The 20,654-nt window shown below is 48.5% G+C and overlaps 1 protein-coding gene across 1 annotated transcript in view; it reads right to left on the reverse strand.

Annotated features, from left to right (window-relative positions):
- Positions 1-1,105: 1,105 nt before the first annotated feature.
- The window catches only part of Ercc4 (ERCC excision repair 4, endonuclease catalytic subunit), a 28,987-nt gene continuing 9,438 nt past the window's right edge, over positions 1,106-20,654 (reverse strand). Inside the window, exons 5-11 of the mRNA XM_051168056.1 lie at positions 18,618-18,798; positions 17,569-17,697; positions 16,389-16,499; positions 13,490-14,087; positions 11,161-11,253; positions 4,834-4,946; positions 1,106-1,951 (exon numbers count right to left, since the gene is read on the reverse strand). Coding sequence (XP_051024013.1) covers positions 1,218-1,951; positions 4,834-4,946; positions 11,161-11,253; positions 13,490-14,087; positions 16,389-16,499; positions 17,569-17,697; positions 18,618-18,798 — 1,959 coding nt within the window. The 3' untranslated portion in view covers positions 1,106-1,217. The remainder of the gene's footprint in view (positions 1,952-4,833; positions 4,947-11,160; positions 11,254-13,489; positions 14,088-16,388; positions 16,500-17,568; positions 17,698-18,617; positions 18,799-20,654) is intronic.

The following is a 20,654-nucleotide window of genomic DNA, read 5'->3' on the forward strand; positions in this document are numbered from 1 at the left end:
TCAGAGGGTCCTGGAAGCAATCTCTCAAGGACACTGAGGGACACCTGTACTGTTGAGTACTAATAAATCAAGATGCCGACATGAAAAGTTCAGTTCAAAGTGCCTGTGAAAGTCAGAGATGATATTGCTGTTACAAGGTCCACTTTTTGATCAGTTTAGCATGACAAACCAAAAGATGGCTGACACTGATGAAACACTCAACCATGTGGCAAGGCTAGAACTCATGTCAGCATCAGCTCATGAGGTAGAAAATTTACTGCTTGTTACTGAACACTAAGTATCACGGTTTGTGAACGGCATGAAGGTGCTGTGAATACCGCGTTAACACAGAAAAGCCAGTCTAATTCGGTCATGAGATTGGCTGGTGGGTCTTTAAACATCTATGTATTTCTTTTGAATTCTTATACTCTATCCTCCACTTATCTACAATCCTTTAATATGAAGAGAGACCCATGTGTAGAAAGCACCTGGACTGTCTTTGCTCACATCTAGTCCTTACCCAGGCAAGCAGAAGCAGCCAGGGCAGGAGCTGGGCAGGACAGAGACGGTATGCTTCTGGTATGGTGCTGGCCTCTCAGACCAGTGAATTGTGTTGCTGGGGGCTCTTTGACTTCTCATTTGGGCTTAGAGTAGGAATTTGGAGGTCAAACATGGAGACAACCAAGAATTCTGAGGAATCCTTCATTGCCTCATCAAATCTTGCCAACAAGCAGCTCATTTTGCTAAAAACACTGGTCTAGACAAGCAAGTCACAGCATATGCTATTACATCTATGTGCTGACCAGGAGACTAGTGGGTTGGTTTGATGCTGTGAGTGGGAGGTGAAGACGTTGAGGAACATGGCTGGAGGGACAATTAGGGGCAGCAGCCCTGTCTCGGGTCTCCCATGTCCTGTGTAGACAGTGCTACGAACACTGAGTGTTTTCACCAGCCTGAATAGCAACATTGGCTCCGTTTGCTTCAAGTGGCATGATCCTACCCCACCTTATTTCAAGTGGATCACTGCCAGCCTAGCACAGACAGAGAACCGAGGGGCAAGAAAGAGACAGCAAGGGGAGGCAAGAACACACACACCTCAGCACAGAGCCCGGGGGGGGGGGGGGGGGACTCCTGGCTTCTGGACCAGTGGCCTGGGGGATAGAATGCCAGGCCCTAAGAGCCCTGGGAAAGAATGGACTGCTATGCAAATGATCAGTAAATAGTGATCTGAGTGACGGTCACTTCTTCACTCTGCCTTTGGACACCACGTCTGCATAGGCAGTGTGCAGGAAGTCGTGCAGCTGCTTAGCGTTTCCTGAGTGCCCCAGGATGCTCGTGAGCCGCTCCAGGGACAGGGTGGCCAGCTCTGCGATGTTCTTCACCTGATTCATCAGGGAGCGGCAGTTCTTGGCGTTGACCCCAGGCATCTTTAGCACGAAGTCTTGGGGGCCAGGGTTGTACCTGTCCGACTCAGGCAGCGTCTCCGAGTCTGCGGTGATGGCCATGGCGGTGGCTGCATCAGGCTGTGGCTTGTTGTGCTTGAGCTCCTCGAACAGCTCTGCTGTGGCGTGGGGTGAGGGGCACCAGAGCAACCGCAGGCGGGGGAAGTGGAGGGTGAGGAGGGTAAGCTTGGAGCTCACATCACTGCTGCTCATCTCCTGGAAGAAGGCACCACGCGGCGCCAGGGAGAAGGGCTTGGCTGGGTCAAACTCGATGAGCAGCACGGGCCGCCGGTAGTAGCGTGACATGGCCAGGCACTGGCTGTACAGGCGGCCACTGTGCAGAGAGCCGATGAGGTCGCTCACACTTTTGCGCTCTACGCACAACTCAGGCGTCAGGATGTAATCGCCCACCTCCAGAGTCACTGGCTCGATGTCAATGCCCCGCCGATGGATCAGAGACGGGAGCTCACTCCGAAACTCACGCATGTCCACCACGATGCTGGGCTGTGTGCCATTCCTCTCCTGGCCCCCTGTGAGAAGGGGCATTTAGTTCATGCAACAAGGAGAGTGCTCAGAGATGAACTCAGATAGGCTTAAATCTGTTTCCGTTGTTAAACTCAGAGTAATAGCTAAAACATTTTCTATCATTCTGAAAAAATGGCATTTATAGAGAAAGCAGAGGGAGTTTTCCTCAAGTTAAATGGCACCAAGCAGGAAAGTTAGCCTGGCCTGATAGTTCACACAAACACCTTTGCTCCGGTTCCCCTCTGGTCCCTTATGGGGACACTGACCACAGTTGGTTGGTCCTTGTGTCTCCACGTCCTACGCACATGGTAGGGCTAAGAGGCCTGCCTTCTGACGTTACTTTCAGGTGTAGAGATGGGAAAGGGGAGAGGCTGGGCTCCGTACACGGGCGTGCACACCTGGGGCCATGCTGTGGAGCAGATTCTGAACTCAGCACAGGTGTTGGATCACAGCTCCCAAACTGCATTTTCAACAAGGCCAGGGGTGGTGGTACTACTGCTTTAAGAACAACTTTATTTGTGTGTGAGCTATATGCAGGTGAGCATGTACGTGTGTGCTACATGCATGTGAGTGTGTATGTGTGTGCTACAAGCACGTGAGCATGTACGTGTGTGTTATATGGTCGTGATCGTGGCGCGCGCGCGCGTGTAGCTATACTGAACCCATGTGCGGAGGACAGAGGAAGGTGGCGAATGTCCATTCTGTCGCTTCCCTCTGACAGAGTCTGTCACTGAGCCTGGAGCTAGACCAGCAGCCAGCAACCCCCCAGGGAGTCTCCTATCTCTACACACCATAGCAGTGGTGATACAGGCACATGTGGTCATACCCAGCTTTTAACATCAATGCCGGGGATTTGAACTCAGGTCTTCATACTTGTGCAGCAAGCATTCCTACCTACTGATGTCTCCTCAGCCTCAAGAGCACTGTTGAGTATTAAAGGTGTTTATAGGCAAAATTATGGCCCCCTACTGCCTGTGCCCAGTTACTGCTCAGTCGGGCTCCCCAGCACCGTGGGAGGGAGGGGACTTTCCAGCAGAACTCAGGTAGGCTTTCTGAGGCTCGGTCACCCTGGGCCACTGGATGTTATGACTTGGATATGAGATGTCCCCGAGGCTCAGTGCATAATCAAACTGGTCCTGCAGTTAGAGGACTCTAACCTTAGTAAGGGTTAGTGTATAGGTGACATCATACTTGAGTGGACTGCTGAGAGATAGAGCCATCAGAGGAGGCTGACCAATGGAGCTGCCACAGATGAACAGCTCTCAGTTCTAGACCTTTCTGCACGGTGTTCTGACTCATCCCAGGCCTGGGGACAGCGATGCTGGCTATGTGTGCACTGAAACTCTGGAGAGAGGAGCCCAATTAATCCCTGCCTTACATTGCTTCGTCAGGCATTCGTCATAGCAACGGAGAACTAAGATACCTAGGTAAACCCAGAGCCCTTAGGAAAGAAAGGGAAGGCAGCGGGGTCACAGAGGACATCGGGGTCACAGAGGACGTCAGTACGGCTTTGAAGGTAGCGGAAGGGGCCATGAATCAAGATGCAGTGGTCTCTAAGGTACTGGAACAACAAGGTGGCTCTTCTATGGAACTGCTAGGAGGAAACCAGCCCTGTGGACACCCTGGTGCTAGCTGAATGACTTCCAATTGTAACTGTGTCCAGCCTGCAGACCTGTAAGGAGGCCAGTGTGTGCTTCTCAAGACACCAAGTTTGTGTCATGTTTTACAGCAGCAACAGGAACCTCAGACAGAGGCTTCCAAAGTGCAGGCCTCTACAGAGTACTTTGTGTGTGGCGCACACAGCTTGACCCTCCCTCCTATCCCCTGCGTTATAGGCTCAGTTCCTCCCAAAAGGCCAGTGAGCTAGGCAGAGCTGAGAATCTGCTTCAAAAAGAGCACAGATGTTCTCAAGCGTGCTTCCCAGGGCAGGTGGCCCGAGAGCCTTGTCCACCAGGTGCCTGGGGATGCTTAACCCAGTTCCCACCACCGAAGCCCACAGTTTTAACAAGCATCTCAGACCACATGTCACAGCCCAGGTATGGAGGTCAGAGGGGACACGGGACTCAGACGGTCAGGCCTTCATGCAAGTGACTGTAACCTCCGGGCCTTTTCTCCAGCCCCTGACTGATAGCCGGTAAAACTCCGTCAGGGAGTAGGACTGATTTGGGCTCAGGGCTCCAGTGCCCTGGTCTGTTGTTTCTGAGCCTGAGGCAGGTAGAGTGCCACAGGGACGGCACGGCACCTAAAGCCCGTTGAACTCTGAGGCCCAGGCCTCTGACTGTACCCGCTCTCGTCAGAGGTTAATCAGCCTCAACCCACTGTGCCTCCCATGCTGCTTGGCTGGTACGGAGGTCCCTGCGAAGAAGGGTGCACTTGGAATCCAGCAGGCTTTGGTGGCGTGACAAACAACTGGGACCAGAGAGAGAGAGAGAGAGCAGGAAGCGGGAAGGACACATGTGTGCCCTAAGGAAGTCCTAGTGATGTGTCAACCTGAGGTACAGGCACAGCAACTAAGGGACGCTTCCCTCAGCTACTGTGTGAGCCAGCTGCCTTCCCTGGATGTGGCTGGAGAGGCCACAGGATACTGCTGATGTCGTAGGCAGCTATGAGCTGCCTGATCCAGGTGCTGGGGACTGAACTCACGTTCTCTGTGAGAACAGTCAAGCACTCCTCCCCAGTGAGCACCCTCTCCAGCCTGGATTTGGGTTCTTGAGAATTTATCTAAAGAGCCAGACATGGTGATGCAGGCCTTTGATCCCAGCACTTGGGGAGGCAGAGGCAGGTGGATCGATGTGAGTTCGAGGCCAGCCTGGTCTACAAAACCAATCCAGGTCAGCCAAGATAACACATGTCTCAAAACATGGTGCCAGGCTCAGGGCAAACTTACCAGCTTTCCTAGTGTCAGCGGGGGCACCTGTGGACACCGTGCCTCTTGCTAAGTCCAGGTTGCTTTCATCTCTGCCTTCCCGTTCCTCAGGGACCACCATGCTAGCTTTCTCCCTGAGGGAACAAATACCATAGGTGTCACATGACTGATTTCAACATTCTAGATTCGCCTTTAGAAAAATCTACTCTCTAAGATGATCTACGTGCTGGCTGGAGGGGCGCACACCTGTACCCCTAGCACTAGAGGCTGAGGCAAGAGCACTGTTTGTGACGCATGACTGGAGTGGTAAAAGTGCGTGCAAGAAATATGTTAGAAATGAACAAGCAAACAGGAAGGATTGGGGCAGGAAGAGTGGCTAGGCTGGGCTTTCATTTTCCACCCTCTAGAGTTCAAAGAAACAGTTTTTTTTTTTTGTTTGTTTGTTTTTGTTTTTTTGTAGTCCTGGCTGTCTTGGACTCGCTTTGTAGACCAGGCTGGCCTTGAACTCACAGAGAGCTGCTTGCCTCTGCCTCAGAGTACTGGGATTAATAGCAGCAGCTCTTCTAGTTTCCACTATGAGACTGATATTGCCTGGACCTGCTGTAAGGCTGAGGCATTGTCAGCACTGAATAACACACTATATCATGTAATGTCAGATAATTTTCAGGGTCCTAAGTAGGGAGGGTTCAGTCAATGATTAAGAGAAAGAAAATGAAAACTCAGACACAATGGAACTCTGATTGAAAACCTGCAGGTGGGAGGTCCCATCAGATGCCTTCAGTTTCAAAGGAGAATCAAGGTCAATACAAGAATAAAATCTATGTCAGGGATTACAACAGATAACCAACATCGGAGGAACGAGTGGGGAAAGCTGCCTCTCTTTGTGGGCTTGCTTGAAAGCATTACGGAGTGTTCCTTGTTCTGTTGTAGGTGCTCAGGATATAAAGGTGCTCAGCGGGCTGGCAAGATGGCTAAGTGGGTAACGGTGCTTGCCACTAAGTCTGGGTACCCAAGTTCAAGCTCCAGAACACACTTGCTAGAAGGAGAACTGACTCTTGCAAGTTGCCCTCTGACCTCCACATGGTGTACATGCATACACGCATAGACACAGACACACATGAACTAAGTAAACAAATGTAACAAAAAATGATCATACAATCCTTCTAGTCTTCTGAGTAACCCAATATCTCACACATGCGGGTTAGGAGGACTGTGCCATCTGCCAGGAGTTGCTAGACATCACTGCATCAGCTAAGTCTCTGGATCCCCACAGTGAGCTGGGGGTCCGGACATCACTGCATCAGCTAAGTCTCTGGATCCCCACAGTGAGCTGGGGGTCCGGACATCACTGCATCAGCTAAGTCTCTGGATTCCCACAGTGAGCTGGGGGTCCAGACATCACTGCATCAGCTAAGTCTCTGGATTCCCACAGTGAGCTGGGGGTCCGGACATCACTGCATCAGCTAAGTCTCTGGATCCCCACAGTGAGCTGGGGGTCTGGACATCACTGCATCAGCTAAGTCTCTGGATCCCCACAGTGAGCTGGGGGTCCGGACATCACTGCATCAGCTAAGTCTCTGGATTCCCCACAGTGAGCTGGGGGTCCGGACATCACTGCATCAGCTAAGTCTCTGGATTCCCACAGTGAGCTGGGGGTCCGGACATCACTGCATCAGCTAAGTCTCTGGATTCCCACAGTGAGCTGGGGGTCCGGACATCACTGCATCAGCTAAGTCTCTGGATTCCTACAGTGAGCTGGGGGTCCGGACATCACTGCATCAGCTAAGTCTCTGGATCCCCACAGTGAGCTGGGGGTCCGGACATCACTGCATCAGCTAAGTCTCTGGATTCCCCACAGTGAGCTGGGGGTCCGGACATCACTGCATCAGCTAAGTCTCTGGATTCCCACAGTGAGCTGGGGGTCCGGACATCACTGCATCAGCTAAGTCTCTGGATTCCCACAGTGAGCTGGGGGTCCGGACATCACTGCATCAGCTAAGTCTCTGGATTCCTACAGTGAGCTGGGGGTCCGGACATCACTGCATCAGCTAAGTCTCTGGATCCCCACAGTGAGCTGGGGGTCCGGACATCACTGCATCAGGTAAGTCTGGATCCCCGCAGTGAGCTGGGGGTCCTATGCCTTTAAGCATGTGATGATTAACTGGAGAGACTGCGGGTGCTACGTGTCTAGTCTGTGCCTATGGGACAGAACACGGGCACCTGGACCTCTCTTCTCTCGAGGCTTGTAGCAGAGCTGAGGAGGCAGAGCCACCATGAACAAACCCACAGAACTGAGAACTTGAGCAGACACTGGGGCTGGGGAAGGCAGGAGGCGCTGCCTAGAGGGGTGTGTCTCCACCAGGGTCAGAACAGCATGCATTTCCTGGGGAGGAAACAGCAGGACTGCGAAGAACAGAACACACGTGGTCTACAAGAGCGCGTGCTGGAGGAAAGTGTAAATCAGAATCCTACATGGCATGGAACAACCCACGAGTACAGAGTTGTTGCTCGTCCAGCCTGGGGGACAAACAAGGGCTTGGTTCTGTTTTCCTTACCATCCTGTAGGCAGGGCCAAGGGCTGTGAGCAAATCTTTGCCTGGCAGTGACCCCAGCAGCATCTGCTGGTCACACCAATGTACCTGAGATGATGAAGGCCAAACACTCAAGAACATAGCGAGCAGATCTTCAGTACCTTTTTCTCTAACATTTTTGCTTTTTCTCTTTATTTCTGCCACTCTCACATGCTAAACTACAGGCCACACAGGGGAGGGGCTGGGGGGGGGGGCTTCCTGCGGGTAGATAACAAGTCAGGGGCGGGAACCTGGTTCTTATTGGCAGTGCGACCTGGAGTAAGGCACACAGTGGCTCCCTGCCTCAGTTTTTGTTTTCTCTGTAAAATGGGGATAATGGCACTAGAATGTACTGGAAGAGGTTGACTATGGGATGCGTGTTCTGCACCAGGAGCAGCTCTGCTACAAGAAGTGATGCCCTCAGTGCCCCTGGCCTGCCTTCCAGTTATCCAGGGTCACACTAAGAAGCCAAAGGTCCGCTTTCAAAGGAGGCTGGTGTTGTTCCCATTTCTGAGAAAATTTACACCCCAGAAAGGAACTGCAGACAATGAAGGAAGCAGGTCTCCCTGAGCAGACACAATCAGTTTAGCACATTTCCCACTATCAAAAGCACCGTCCTTCACCTACATCACGCAACAGCTACCTCAGCTGCGCTGTGACAGACTGAGACAGTTAAGAGTCCCAGGTACTAAGGTTTTCTACCATTGCTCTGCTGTCTCAATGCTTTTTCCCTTCCCGTGTGGCCTGGGCTTCCTGGAGTGCAGGACGGCATCCAGGCACGCCCCCTCCTGCAGTACTCCAGCAAAGTCAAGCGATCTTGGCCCTTCACTGTGAGCAGCTGGCCTGACCACCAGGCAGCAGCTCCCTTCCTCCCCAGCAGTGGAATCTGCTCCCTCCCTTGTCTGCAGTCTCCTTATCTCTACAGCAGCTAAGCGGTCCTCATCTGCTGCCTGTCCGCCTGATCCAGTCCTTTCTGGTTATTTTAAACAGTCCTCGCAGCATCACCCATGGAGGTCTTGGCAAGAATCTGTTTCTTGTCACAGTAAATTTTCTCCCAAGTTCAGGCGAAGTGCAAATGACCTACTGGCAACGTACTCTATACGTGGCTTTGCTTTGTAATTTTAAAAACAAACAGCACCGCCCAACCTTCTGGGAAAGTAAGCGTCCTAAGACCACTCAATCGTTATGCAATGACTATTTATAGTAAGCAGGCACTGAGTTTAAACAAAAGTGATGCTAGGTTTTAGGTAAAATACCATTCAAATGGCAGTGTGTTTTCTTGTGGACTGGGCACGTGCATGCTACGTGCGTCCTTTAACCTGATGACGCCCCCGTCTCCAATGAGCATTTTGTACAAGCCAGAGAGGCATGGAGGTGAGAGCGCATGCCCACTATTGACTCCAAGCACGCTTTGTTCAGGTAGGCTCCTTGATGAACCAGGCAAGAGGCAGGAGCTGCAAGATCCAAGTCTGGAGCACAGAACTCTAGGGGATCCCAGTCTCACTGCCTGTCAGCTCCTTGGCAACCAGGGACGGGAGGGAGAAGTGCTACCTGAGTAGAGCAGGGGTCACAGCTAGAGTTCAGTCAGCTTCCACTGAAGGTGATTGCTGGGGAGTGCTTGATTTTGCTGTCAGGATGCAGTTGGAAGGATAAAGTCAGTCACATGGGTGCTGTGCCTACCAGACGTCCCTGCTGCTGTGTCTGCCATGTGCCGTGGCGCACGGTGGGTGGTAGAACTGAGTGCACCTCCACAACTCCAGATGACGTCACTCCTGCTTGTTTCCTCAGCTTCACACTGTGGCTTTCCCTGCTGATTGTCATCTGTGTTTTTTTGGTGTGATAAGCCTTCTAGGCAGATCACTGACTGGAGAGTGACCCAGGGGACCCAGGAAAACCAAGGATCTAATAAGGATACTTCAGTGCCGGGTGTTCATTTGTAATTTGGTAACAATTACTTTGATCAGAGAAAAGCTAGCTGATAGACATTTTAAACCAACGAAAGCACTTTAGGGAGGCGCTGGCCTGCTCCAGATGGCGCCACATCGGACTCATGCATCTCCTATGTATTTCCCTTGGCTGCCCCTTTCCCTCCATCAGCCCATTTTTGCTACCATCTTCTCTCAGCAGACAACTGTATTCCCCTTTCCTTTCACAGACATCTTCACAAATGTAAGAGCCTCGTGCCACCTAGAATGCGCAGTGCCGCCAGCGTCCTCTGGGCTCTCCTACGCACCTGTGCTCAACACAACCTGTTTCTCACAGCGTTTGCATATACTAGATGTTCAGTAAGTAACCTCCCTGTTGGAGCCTCGGGAGCTGACGGTCTAGAAGACAGGCAGGGGCCCCAAGAACTGTGACTAAGCATCGTCTGTGCAGTAACTGTCCTTTTATAACACTACTTCTGAAATAGGCTTTCAACACACACACACACACACACACACACACACACACACACACACACACACACAGAGTATACAATAGAAACGATCCCACAGTACAGTTCCATCGGCCTAGAGAACCGAGCAATAGCATACAAGGAAACACCACTATTCTAGAAGATGTAAAGAACCATTTCTAGAAATGTCTGTGCTGGACTAACTTGGACATATAGACTCTGAGCACTGACAGCCAGCCCTGAAGGATACTGTCCACTCTGAGGTTCTGTCTAGCTCTGTGCCAGGCTTACTGCCACTGTGCGCTGCCAATGCCTACGGCACGGAAAGCCTCTGATGAAGACGTAGGCCTCTGTTTTCCCTGGCCCAGGCTTTCTCTGGTCTCAGCCTGGCGACGTCATCCTTGGTTCGTCAGCTCACTGCAATCTATTGGTATGGCTCTTGCTGGGTCATCTGACCTCCCAGATGCTTAGGTAGCCAACCAGTTTGTGACTGTCCCATGAACAGCTCCTTTTGTTAAGCCAATAAGCATCTTCTACCAGGATTGGCAACATGATACCCACACTAGATATACGTGTTCAGAAAAACAGCACATCCTTAGTGTGATGCTGGTTACAGTGGTGAGACTGGGGGTGGGGGGAGGGCATAAAGTACTTCCCAGTTCATGACAAAGTAGCAGCCCACCTAAACAAGAGAGGTTTGTTGGTAGTGCTGGCTGTCCTAGACTCACTTTGTAGACTAGACTGTCCTTGAACTCACAGCAATCCACCTGCCAACGAGTGTTGGGATTAAAGGCGTGTGATACCATGCTTGGTTAACAGAGATTTTATATGGAGGGAAAAACCACAATTTAAAAAGAAGGCTCCTTGAGCAGAGTTGGAGAAAATTCCCTCCTAAAACTGTTTTGTGGCTTGTCTGGTGCTGCACACAACAGACAAAACAGTTTCTCTTATACATTTCTGATATGGAAAATCTGAAACCCAAACACTTTGTAGCGTTTGTAAAGTGTTTGGCACAGGAGGAAAATTCCACGTCCAATCCCGTGTTGGTGGCACCTACTGAAGTGCCCAGCTTGCTGCCTCCAACCTGTGTCTTCAGGCCACAAGTCTAAAAGACACAGGGACTTCATGTTCAGGATTAGATCCTGTGTCTAATACAACTTATTACGCACATTAAAACGTCACAGAATTGGAAATCTTCTGGTTCATGTATTTCAGGTAAGAGATATGGCTTGAGTCTATTTACTAAGCAATTACAGGGGTGAGAGAGACGGGAGCGTGAGCGAGAAAGTGAGCTGCCAGTTACTCCCGCCAGTGACGCCCGCCCCACCTGGCTGCGGCCCTGGAAGGACAGCGAGCGCGGTCCCTGCTGGCCGCCCACCTCACCTTATGAGCTTTTCAAAACCTTCCTTTTCTTTCCGCAGAGCGGTCAGGTAGCGCTGCTCTTCCGTGGAGCCTCCGTATATAAGAAAGTAAACCCTGTGGGTTAAGACAGAACTCTCTTAGGTTGTGACGATGCATTCTTACTCCCTGGAAGGGGCAGCAGTGGCGCATCTGGAGCTCAAGCAACAGATGGCCAGGAAGTCGGGTGCCCAGCTCTGCACGGCACACGAGGCACCGGCCACCTTGTGAGGGGGACACAGTGCCACCTGTAAGGGTCCTGGCATTGTTACCCTGGGAGGTTTTGTTTTCTTTTCAGCAAACGCAGGAACACAGTTCAGGTGAACACTGAAATATAACCAGAGGATGAGAATTCTTTCTTCATAACTATAAACAAATACAAACGAAACCCACAAAATCTCTTAGAGGCTTCTTTTTTCAACTTTTTTCTTTAAACTTCTGCCAAGTGATAGCTTAGAAGTTGGAAACCATCCCTGGAACCAGCTTAAGGAGATTGAGTGTTGGCAACAAGCAAACAAATCCAACATCTAAGACCTTTACCCTCTGTACTTTCTCAGTTCCCTTTATGCACACCACAGCAGAACGGGGCCAGGAACGTCTTCTAAAAACACATGGGTAAGATCAGAAATCTCATGTTTAAAAAAAAAAAATACATTTTGCCTCTAAAGAGCTTTGCTTTGGAGCTAGACAGATGGCTTGTTGGTGAGGCGTGCTTCCTGTCCTAGAGGACCCGTGTTCCACTCCCAGCACCCATGTTGGATGGCTTGTAGCTGCCTTGAACCCCACCTTTTACACTCTCTTCTGGCATCTTTGGCAACTGGAACACACACACACACACACACACACACACACACACACACTATTAAAAATAAATGTTTAAGGTGGTGTGGCATCTGTAATCCCAGCACTCAGGAAGGCAGAGGCAGGTGGATCTCTGTGAGTTCAAGGTCAGCCTGTCTACAAAGTGAGTCCAGGATAGTCAAGGCTACACAGAGAAACCCTGTCTCAAAAACCAACCAACCAAACAACCAACCAACCAAACAACCAACCAACCAACCAACCAAAAATGTTTTTAAAAACCCAAACCCTAGGGAGCTTGCTTTTTTTCTCGTTTGTGACTGGGGCTGACCTAAGTGCCTTTTGCTGCCACCTACCCTCCTAGAGGGATTTCCTTTTTGAGCCTGCTTTACTTTTAGCACAAATCTTCCCAGACTATCTTACTTTGAAGTAAAGGGGAAGGCCAGTGGGTGAATTAGGAGATTTCAGCCATGTGGCTAGTGCCAATCAATTGCCATTTCTTGGCCTGAGTTTTCCACCAAGAGAGTGAGCTGTTGAATTTCCAGGTCTCTTCTGTCCCTGACATTTCAATTTCAAATAGGACAGCACCCTGTTCGTGGGTAAGAAGCTTGGTGCATGCAGGCTACCGGGGAGCTGAGGGTCAGCAGGCTGGGTGGCTGACCAGCGGTCTTACCCCTGGACCCCTGCTGACTCACCTCTAGTGAGGCTGCTCTCAAAGTCTGCCTTAGTTACCCTGCTACAAAGGCTTCTCTTGGCTCTGTTGCTGGTTTAGATTGAGTTCGGGATATTAGTTTTGATGTTGATTTCTCTTTAGTTATCTGGAGAGCGAGAACACTGTATTCTTTGGGAGGGAGACATCACTTTCTCATGTGATAAATTGGTACATATTTAGAGATATTTCTAGAAACACCCCCCCCCCCAAAAAAAAAAACTTGGTACAGTAATTCCTAAAACATGTTAGTTTTATGAGAATGAAATTTAGGTCACTTTTTAAGGGTGTGAGCTATGAGACGGGTGGGGTGGGGTAGGATGGCTCAATAGGTAGAGGTGCTTCCTGTCTAATCTGGATGCAGCCCCTGGAGCTCACAAAAAGGGGGCAGGCATCAAACAACTCCTGAAAGCTGTCAAGGTGTGCACACACTCACACACATAATGAAAAATCTTTAAGCCTTTATGGGGTGTTTTAGAAGATTAATAACACTTGGCTAAGCCATTAGTATATTACCTTTGATATTATACAGAAAATCATAAAATTTCTAGACTTTCCAGATACTGTACCTGTAATAGACACACTCAGACATAAAGAAAGAATATGAGCAGGGGCAGGGAAACCGCCAGGGGTGCTGGAGGCTTTGCAGTTCAGCCGGGATGGCTGACGTCCGTCTGGAGTGCTTTCTCCCATTCACCAGAAAGCAGTGTCAAACCAGCCTCACCGCGGGCCAAAGGTAAGGAAACCACCGTGCAGGCCACACAGGGTTTGCACTAAAGCCCGCAGAACTGTCAGGCACAGACTTGCCTCAGCGGTTTTCCAGGCCTGCTGGCCCTGTAGACTTCCAGCTGCCGGACAAAGGTGAGCTCTGAGTCGTACAGAACCACGTATCTGGGTTCCACTTCGTGCAATACCCGCGTCAGGGCATAGGGGTCGCTGCACCCCAGAAGCGGATGGATGATGGTCAGGGGCTCTTTGAGGATGCCATAGGCTGCATCGGATGACAAATTTAAATCAAAGGATTCGTGCTGTCTCTCTCCCCCGCAGCCTTCTGTGCTACTGCCTGCTTGTCTGGGCCGGCTTTCCTCCTCAGCCCCTTCCTCTGGCGGCTCCTCAGCAGGCCCCATCACTTGCGTCAGAGTCAGCTCTCGCTTCTTCCTTTTGGGAGCCCCTTTTTTGGTAGAAGCACGTTCTTTGTTTTGGGCTTCTTTGGATCTTTTGTCAGATTTCATAGTTCTCTTTGGGCCGTCCCCCTTTCTAAAATTCAGCCACACTTCTTCGGCTTTGCTGTCCTTCTCAAAGGTTTTCCTGTAGAGCCGCAGCAGGAAGGCATCTGCGCCCTCGGTCAGATAGTCTCTCAGCTGGCAGCACGTGCGGTCATCGCTTGCACAAATCAGCACCTGGCCTGCAATCAGAGAGAACGCATGCTTGCCCACTCACTCCCCTCCATGGCGCCTTTGGGCCACCCTGGGTTCCTTCTTCTAAGGGAGGGCATCTTACCCTCATTAAAGAACCCAATTTACAAACTGTTCAAAAAGGGGTCCTAATCACATGCTTTCCTCTGGACCAATCCACGGGGTGATGCTGAAGCCGAAGCCAGAACTATTTAGGCTAGTGACAAGCTACAATGGAGGCTTTAATGACTCTTCAAATGAGAAAAATTTCTAGAAGCTTCCAGACACCAAAAGACATTCCAAATGGATTATGAAGTCAAATGTCAAATCTTAAATCATAAGAAAGGATGGCTTGTCTTCACTCCCACAAGATGGAGTGATTTTCTAGTCTTAAATGTACAAGAATAATTCTCAGAGAAGATTGCATCTAATGGCTGATTATAGAGCAATAAGAACAGCATTAAAAGCTCTGAAGACGGAAATGAGCTATGATAACTGTCACTATTATTACTAAGGAAGAGCAGAGAAACTGTGGTGTAGTTTAAGCTGGGTGACGCAAATCAGAAAACATGCAGCTGAGAGCAGGGAGATTACTAACATAAAAATCTAAGATGTCTTCTCAAATTAATAAAGCTGCTATATACGTGTGAGACATGTAATGCAGAGAGAACTGCCAGTTACAGTTAGCTACGTAACTGAAAGTCAACATTATAAACCCAGCGTCGGAACGTGCCCGGAAGCCCAGCATTTAGGAGGCCAAGGCTGAAGGCCTGCTCAAGTTCAAGGCGATTTTCTAGTTAGCTGCTTGGGAACTGTGTAGTCAAGTTATAAAGTCACAAAACTTGTTGAGTCTTAATTAACTAAATTAAATTATTTAGTGTGTGTGCACAGGTCAGAGAACCCTGCTTTCTTCCTCCACCATGCTGGATTGAGCTCGGGCCGTGTGGTCTGGCAGCAAAGGCCTTTACCCACCCCGCCATCTCACCAGTCCCTCACGATGCTTTGGGAATAAGCTTTTGTGCTAGACCACATGCATTGCTATCCTTGACTGCAGAGCAAGGGCTGGCACACACGGCCAAATGACCTTAACAATGTGCAATGGAAAACACATTGTTTGAGAAGGAAAACCACTAGTGTCAACATCATCTGGCAGAGGGGACTCGTAACTCGCCCCCCCCCAGGGGACTTGCAACCCCCCAGGGGAATTGTAACCCCCCTGAGGGGAATCGTACACCCCCAGGAGACTCGTAACCGCCCCCTTTATTTTATTATTCTTTCACTTTATCTAAGTGACCATCTGTGATGTTAGGTCTTAGATCACAGCACTGTAAGTTCTGGGTGATTATCACCAAGATCTACTAATACAAGGATTGAATGCTTAAAAAAAAAAAAAAGTCTATTTACTTATTTTATCTGTGCATGTACCTGAACGCAGGGACTAGATCCCCGTGGAGCCAGAGTTACACGTGGCCTTGAGCTGTGTAACGTGGGTGCTAGCACCTACCTTTCCTCCCCTGTAAGAGTAGCAAGTGCTCTTAACTGCGGAGCCATCTCTCCAGCCCCTGGGGTGACTTCAGAGAAACTAACCATTTATGTTAGTGCATAAAGCAATTGGCTTCACTACGGTATCTGTGCAGTGTCATTACATTTTGTTCTCATTTACCCGGGACCCTCCACATCACCCCGCTTGCCTTCCCGACTTTGCAGTTCAAAGATTCACTCAGTATTTTCAAACATTTAGATTTACTGTCTATCTAGCTTTATTTTTAATTTACAGTTCTGGTTCAGTCTCCTGTGCTAATCTGTTAGCACGCTCATGTTTGACAGGGGAAGGCCTACCTAGAACTATAATTGTTTTTCTAGGACTCAATCAATAGAGGTGGTCAAGCTTCTTTGGAAAGACATGTGGCTGGGCATATAAAACAGGAAAACCATTAGTGGATTCCTTGGAGATTGTAGATTTGAAACCTGGTGACTATCTGCCTGGAAATTTTCTGATTCTTTACATAGAGGCCCCGAGAAGCCGCGCAAGTGGAGAATGTGCTTTGTGAAATCATAATGACTCAACCCTTAGGAAAACCTGGCAAAGGAACAAACTGCAGGGCCCAGCTCCAGGGCACTGGGATCTAACGGTTGTGTGCTGTTTGGAGTTTGGGACACCCACCTGGAACCCAGTCCTAGGAAGCAGGAGACCCAGAACCCCGAGGCCAGCCTCAGTGCACAGCAAGCGCAGAGCCAATCTGGCCGATGAGCTCTTGTCTCAGAAACAACAAGCACTACTAGGCCAACGGCACCACCGCCCTCTCTCCTACCTGGGCCACCAAGGGCTTCGCTCTCCTTGTTTTCTGCTTCGATTTCTTTGAGGACTTCAGTTAGCGCCTCCCACTTTGGATTGCTTTCTAGGACCAGTTCCTTTTTTGTTTCTGTGTAGAAATAAAAATACAGCCTCGTTCTGCACGTTCAGCTAAAACCATGCCGAGGGAGGGCTTTCCCACGACAGAAAACTAGCACCACCTTGAATGGATGCCTCCATGGGGTGGGCTTCTACCATGTTACACAGGGGCTGCTTCCCTAGAAAAGCCTGCTGAGAAGCCATGTGAGAGGTCACGGGAGGACAGGCTGTGTGGATGTCTGACAGAGATGGTTCTGTGCTGTCAAGTGCCATGCTGTGTATATAAGCTGCTACACAAAGCAAGGATAGGCACCGCCAATATCTATCTACCCACCCACCCACCCACCCACCCACCCACCCACCCACCCATCTATCTATCTATCTATCTATCTATCTATCTATCTATCTATCTATCTATCCCCCCTTTCTCTCTGGCTTTTTGAGACAGGGTTTCTCTGTGTAGCCCTGGCTGTCCTGGAACTCTCTCTGTAGACCAGGCTGGTCTTGAACTCAGAGATATCCACCTGCCTCTGCCTATCAAGGGCTGGGATTAAAGGTGTGTGCCACCATTGCCAGGCAATATTTATTATTTCTAATAGGCTTGTGCTTTCTACAATCCTGAACATGGATAAAAGCAGATAACTAATTTTTTTATTCTATAAGTATTCAAACAGATTATAAACATACCATTTTGAATAAATCTTTAAATTAGGCAGAAACAAGTATTAACTATCCCATCCCAGGCCTTAGAAAAAGTGCTCCTTGATGCCAACTAAACAGAAACTGGAATCAAATCTACAGTTACCTCTACCTAGAGTATTTATATTCTTTAAAGGTTACAAAGAAGGTTAAAATGTTTCACTATGGCTCTAAGTGCCCCAGACAGTAATGGCTGAAACATTCCGGTGGTGCAGTAACTGGGCTCTTGACTGCTGTCTTGCCTTTGGCACTGGAGCTCTTCGCAATGATTCTCATCCTGCTTTCAGGGCATGCTTTCCCCACACACCACACACATCTACATGTGTAACACATTTTACATTTGCTTTAAGCTGACACCTGCTTCCATGCCAATGTGAACAGAGATGCGGTGAACGCCTTACCTTGCCCTTCTGTACTTGTCACCTTTTCGGATGTTTTGGCCTTTTTGCTCAGTTTGGCGTCGGGAACATGATAAACTCGTGCGCGAGCATTCACGAACATGGAAGTGCTAGCGTCCAGGAAAAGCCAGCCTAACACAACGGGTTTGAAAAAAGGGCTTAGATTTGTGGCAATATAAAACAGTTTAATGGCCACATGGCCCACATAGACCACTGGCTGCCATCTTGCTTTCACAACTGTGCCTTAGTTTCTCTTACTGGTATGGCCTCTCCTTGGCTAGACCCAGCGCCTCCTTCAGGACGCCCCACAGGACTGAGATCTCAAAGCTCCACAGTAATTCTAAGATAACCATGCTGACATTTCCAAGAGGGTAGTGGAACTCCACAGGTAACTGCACAAACCAAGGCAGTGGTACCAAGTACTGCCAACTAGCGAGTCCTTTTCTTGTGCACCCCTGTAGTTCATTTCTCTTGTGTGTACATGCTACTGGGGACTATACCCCAGCTAGGTATGTGCTGTACCATGGTGCTATGTCCTCATTTCTGTTCTTTGTTACTTGAGACTGTCCTGAAGAAGCAGTAAAAATTATTTGTTGTATAAATGTTGACCCTACAATTGAGATGTAATATGAATAAATTAATAAAATATATTAAAAAAATGTTGACCTTAGGGCTCCAGGATCTAGGTTAGTTAGCATAATATCACTGTACATGTATGTATTTCTAAACAAATCTAATAAGTCTTTGATACTCTTGCAGATGAAACCCATCCCTTGGGGCCTTTGAGTAAAATTAATTTAAGTCCCTACCAACTAGGGACCTGTTTCCACATTGGAGACTGTCTGCACTCCAGCCCTCTCTGGAAGGGAAGCTGCTGGGCACAGGGATGAGGATGAGCTAAGTAGGCGGGAACACTAGCTGTCAATAAAGCTCCCCAGCCTTGCACAGCACATGGGCTACAACTTCTAACAGGGAGCTGAATATAGCACTCCTTCCATTAACACGTTATTCAAATCAGCTCCCAGGGTAATATTAGGATTTTTATCTCACACCTGAATTCTGACCGAATGCCTTCTCTGTTGCTCTCAGAGATTCCAGAAGATTAAGAAATGTAACACAATCATACTGAGAGAGGTACTGCAGTAGAGTTCTCAGGATCTTCAAATCTTGCACCAAGGACTTAGTCTTGGCTCCAAGCTGGTGCCACAAAGGGTCCAAGTAATGGCGGATTGTCTGAAAAAGAATATAATTTACTATTGCTAAAATATGTTCAGCATAGTTTTTAACAGAGCCATACTGTCAATAAGGTTATTCACTGGATATGTAAAAACATATTTAAAATGCTAAATGTTTTATTATTCATATTTTACTACAATAATGTTCCCTAAATATTTCTTTATAAGGAAGATGGTTAGGGAATTTCAGGTCACAAAATCCTAATAATGTTTTAATTTTTCAAGCATAATGTCTTACTACTACAATACAGATGGAGTTAATCTCCCTTATCAACATTACTGTCAAGGGGCTGGGGAGATGGTTCAGTGGGTAATAATGCCCACTGTGCAAGAAGGAGGACCTGAGTTCAGATCCCTAGTGCCCATGTAAAAAGATGAGCCCTGCAGCTAGGAGGGGCAAAGGCAGGAAGACCTCTGGGCTGTCAGCTTAGCTCTACAGTCAGTGAAAGACCTTTTTCTCAGGGAAATGAGGCAAAGAAGTGATAGGTCAGTCTGTGTCTTCTCTGGCCTCTGTACATTCAGGAGCATGTGCAATACACACACACACACACACACACACACACACACACACACACACACACCACAGTGGTGCGTGCACATATATGCAGATGTATACAAACACATATGCACATACACACCATAGACAGAAATGGCCTGCTATGTATCAGCAAACCAGGAATTTATTCTTGTGAACAGAAACAGCAGTGTCATGGGGCATCTCTCTGATACATTGAGCAGAAATTGCATCTGGGTAACCTTATAATTCATGTTCCAGCCTGGGATGTATGTAACAAGAAACCAGACACTACAGGCTAACAGAAGGGCCAGAGCCATTCTACAACAGCAGACTACTTTTGTTAAAAGATGTGTAGACCCTCAGGTTTTGTTTTACCTGATGCAAGCTCTGTCTATATTTAGATGTGATCAATGTAACAATCCTCGACTCTCAATAGTCAGCGACATCAGACAGGAATCAGTGTTCAATAAAGCACTATGCCTTTCTAGGGCAGGCTTGTTACCGCTGCACTAAGCGAGACTCACTTTCAGATGAAGGAAGAGAGCACAGGACACACGGCATCCATTGTGAGCATTTCACAGCTGACCGACCTCTTCCGTACACTCCCAGTGACACAGAGACTCAGCCAGAGTTTAAAAGACAGTACAATGTCCTAAAACAATGTGGCCTGGACTCTCTCTATCCCTCACCACAGGACTGAGCACTTACATATTTTGTATTAGGCTGTGGTGGAAAAAACAAACAAACAAACAAACAAACAAACAAAAGCAACAACAAAAAAACAGAGTCCTTGAGCTAACGATTCAACATTTCTTTGGTTCAGAAAGCAATTTTGAGATAGAACACAGGTCTCCATAATGAAAATCACCTTTAATCCAAGCACTTGGGAGGCAGAGGCAGGAGGATCTCCATGAGTTCTAGGCCAGCCAGGTCTACAGGTGAGTTCTAGGCCAGCCAGGGATACACAGTGATACCCTATCTCAAAACACCCGCCCCTCAAAAAAACAAAAAAAAAAAAAACCAACCAACCAAACAAACAAACAAACAAAAACCAACAAAAAATGTACCCAACTTCCTATTTTAAAAAGTCGGTAAATTCAGGGATGTGCAATATAAAGCATTCGTTTATAGATTTTGTGTCTACAGATACCCAGATACTGTCAGTTTGGAACAAAGACACTGATTATACTTACAGTAAGACACTCACTGTGTAATTGAAAAAGCCAGCCTTATGCTTACATGCCAAACACAGATGTCACTGCAAATTACTATTTCCCAGGAGGCAAAACACTTGCCTACAAAGGACTCGGCGAATATTCAAATGCCTTGATTCTTTA

The sequence above is a fragment of the Acomys russatus genome, chromosome 25 (assembly GCF_903995435.1).
Source record: "Acomys russatus chromosome 25, mAcoRus1.1, whole genome shotgun sequence".
NCBI classification, from domain to species: Eukaryota; Metazoa; Chordata; class Mammalia; order Rodentia; family Muridae; genus Acomys; species Acomys russatus.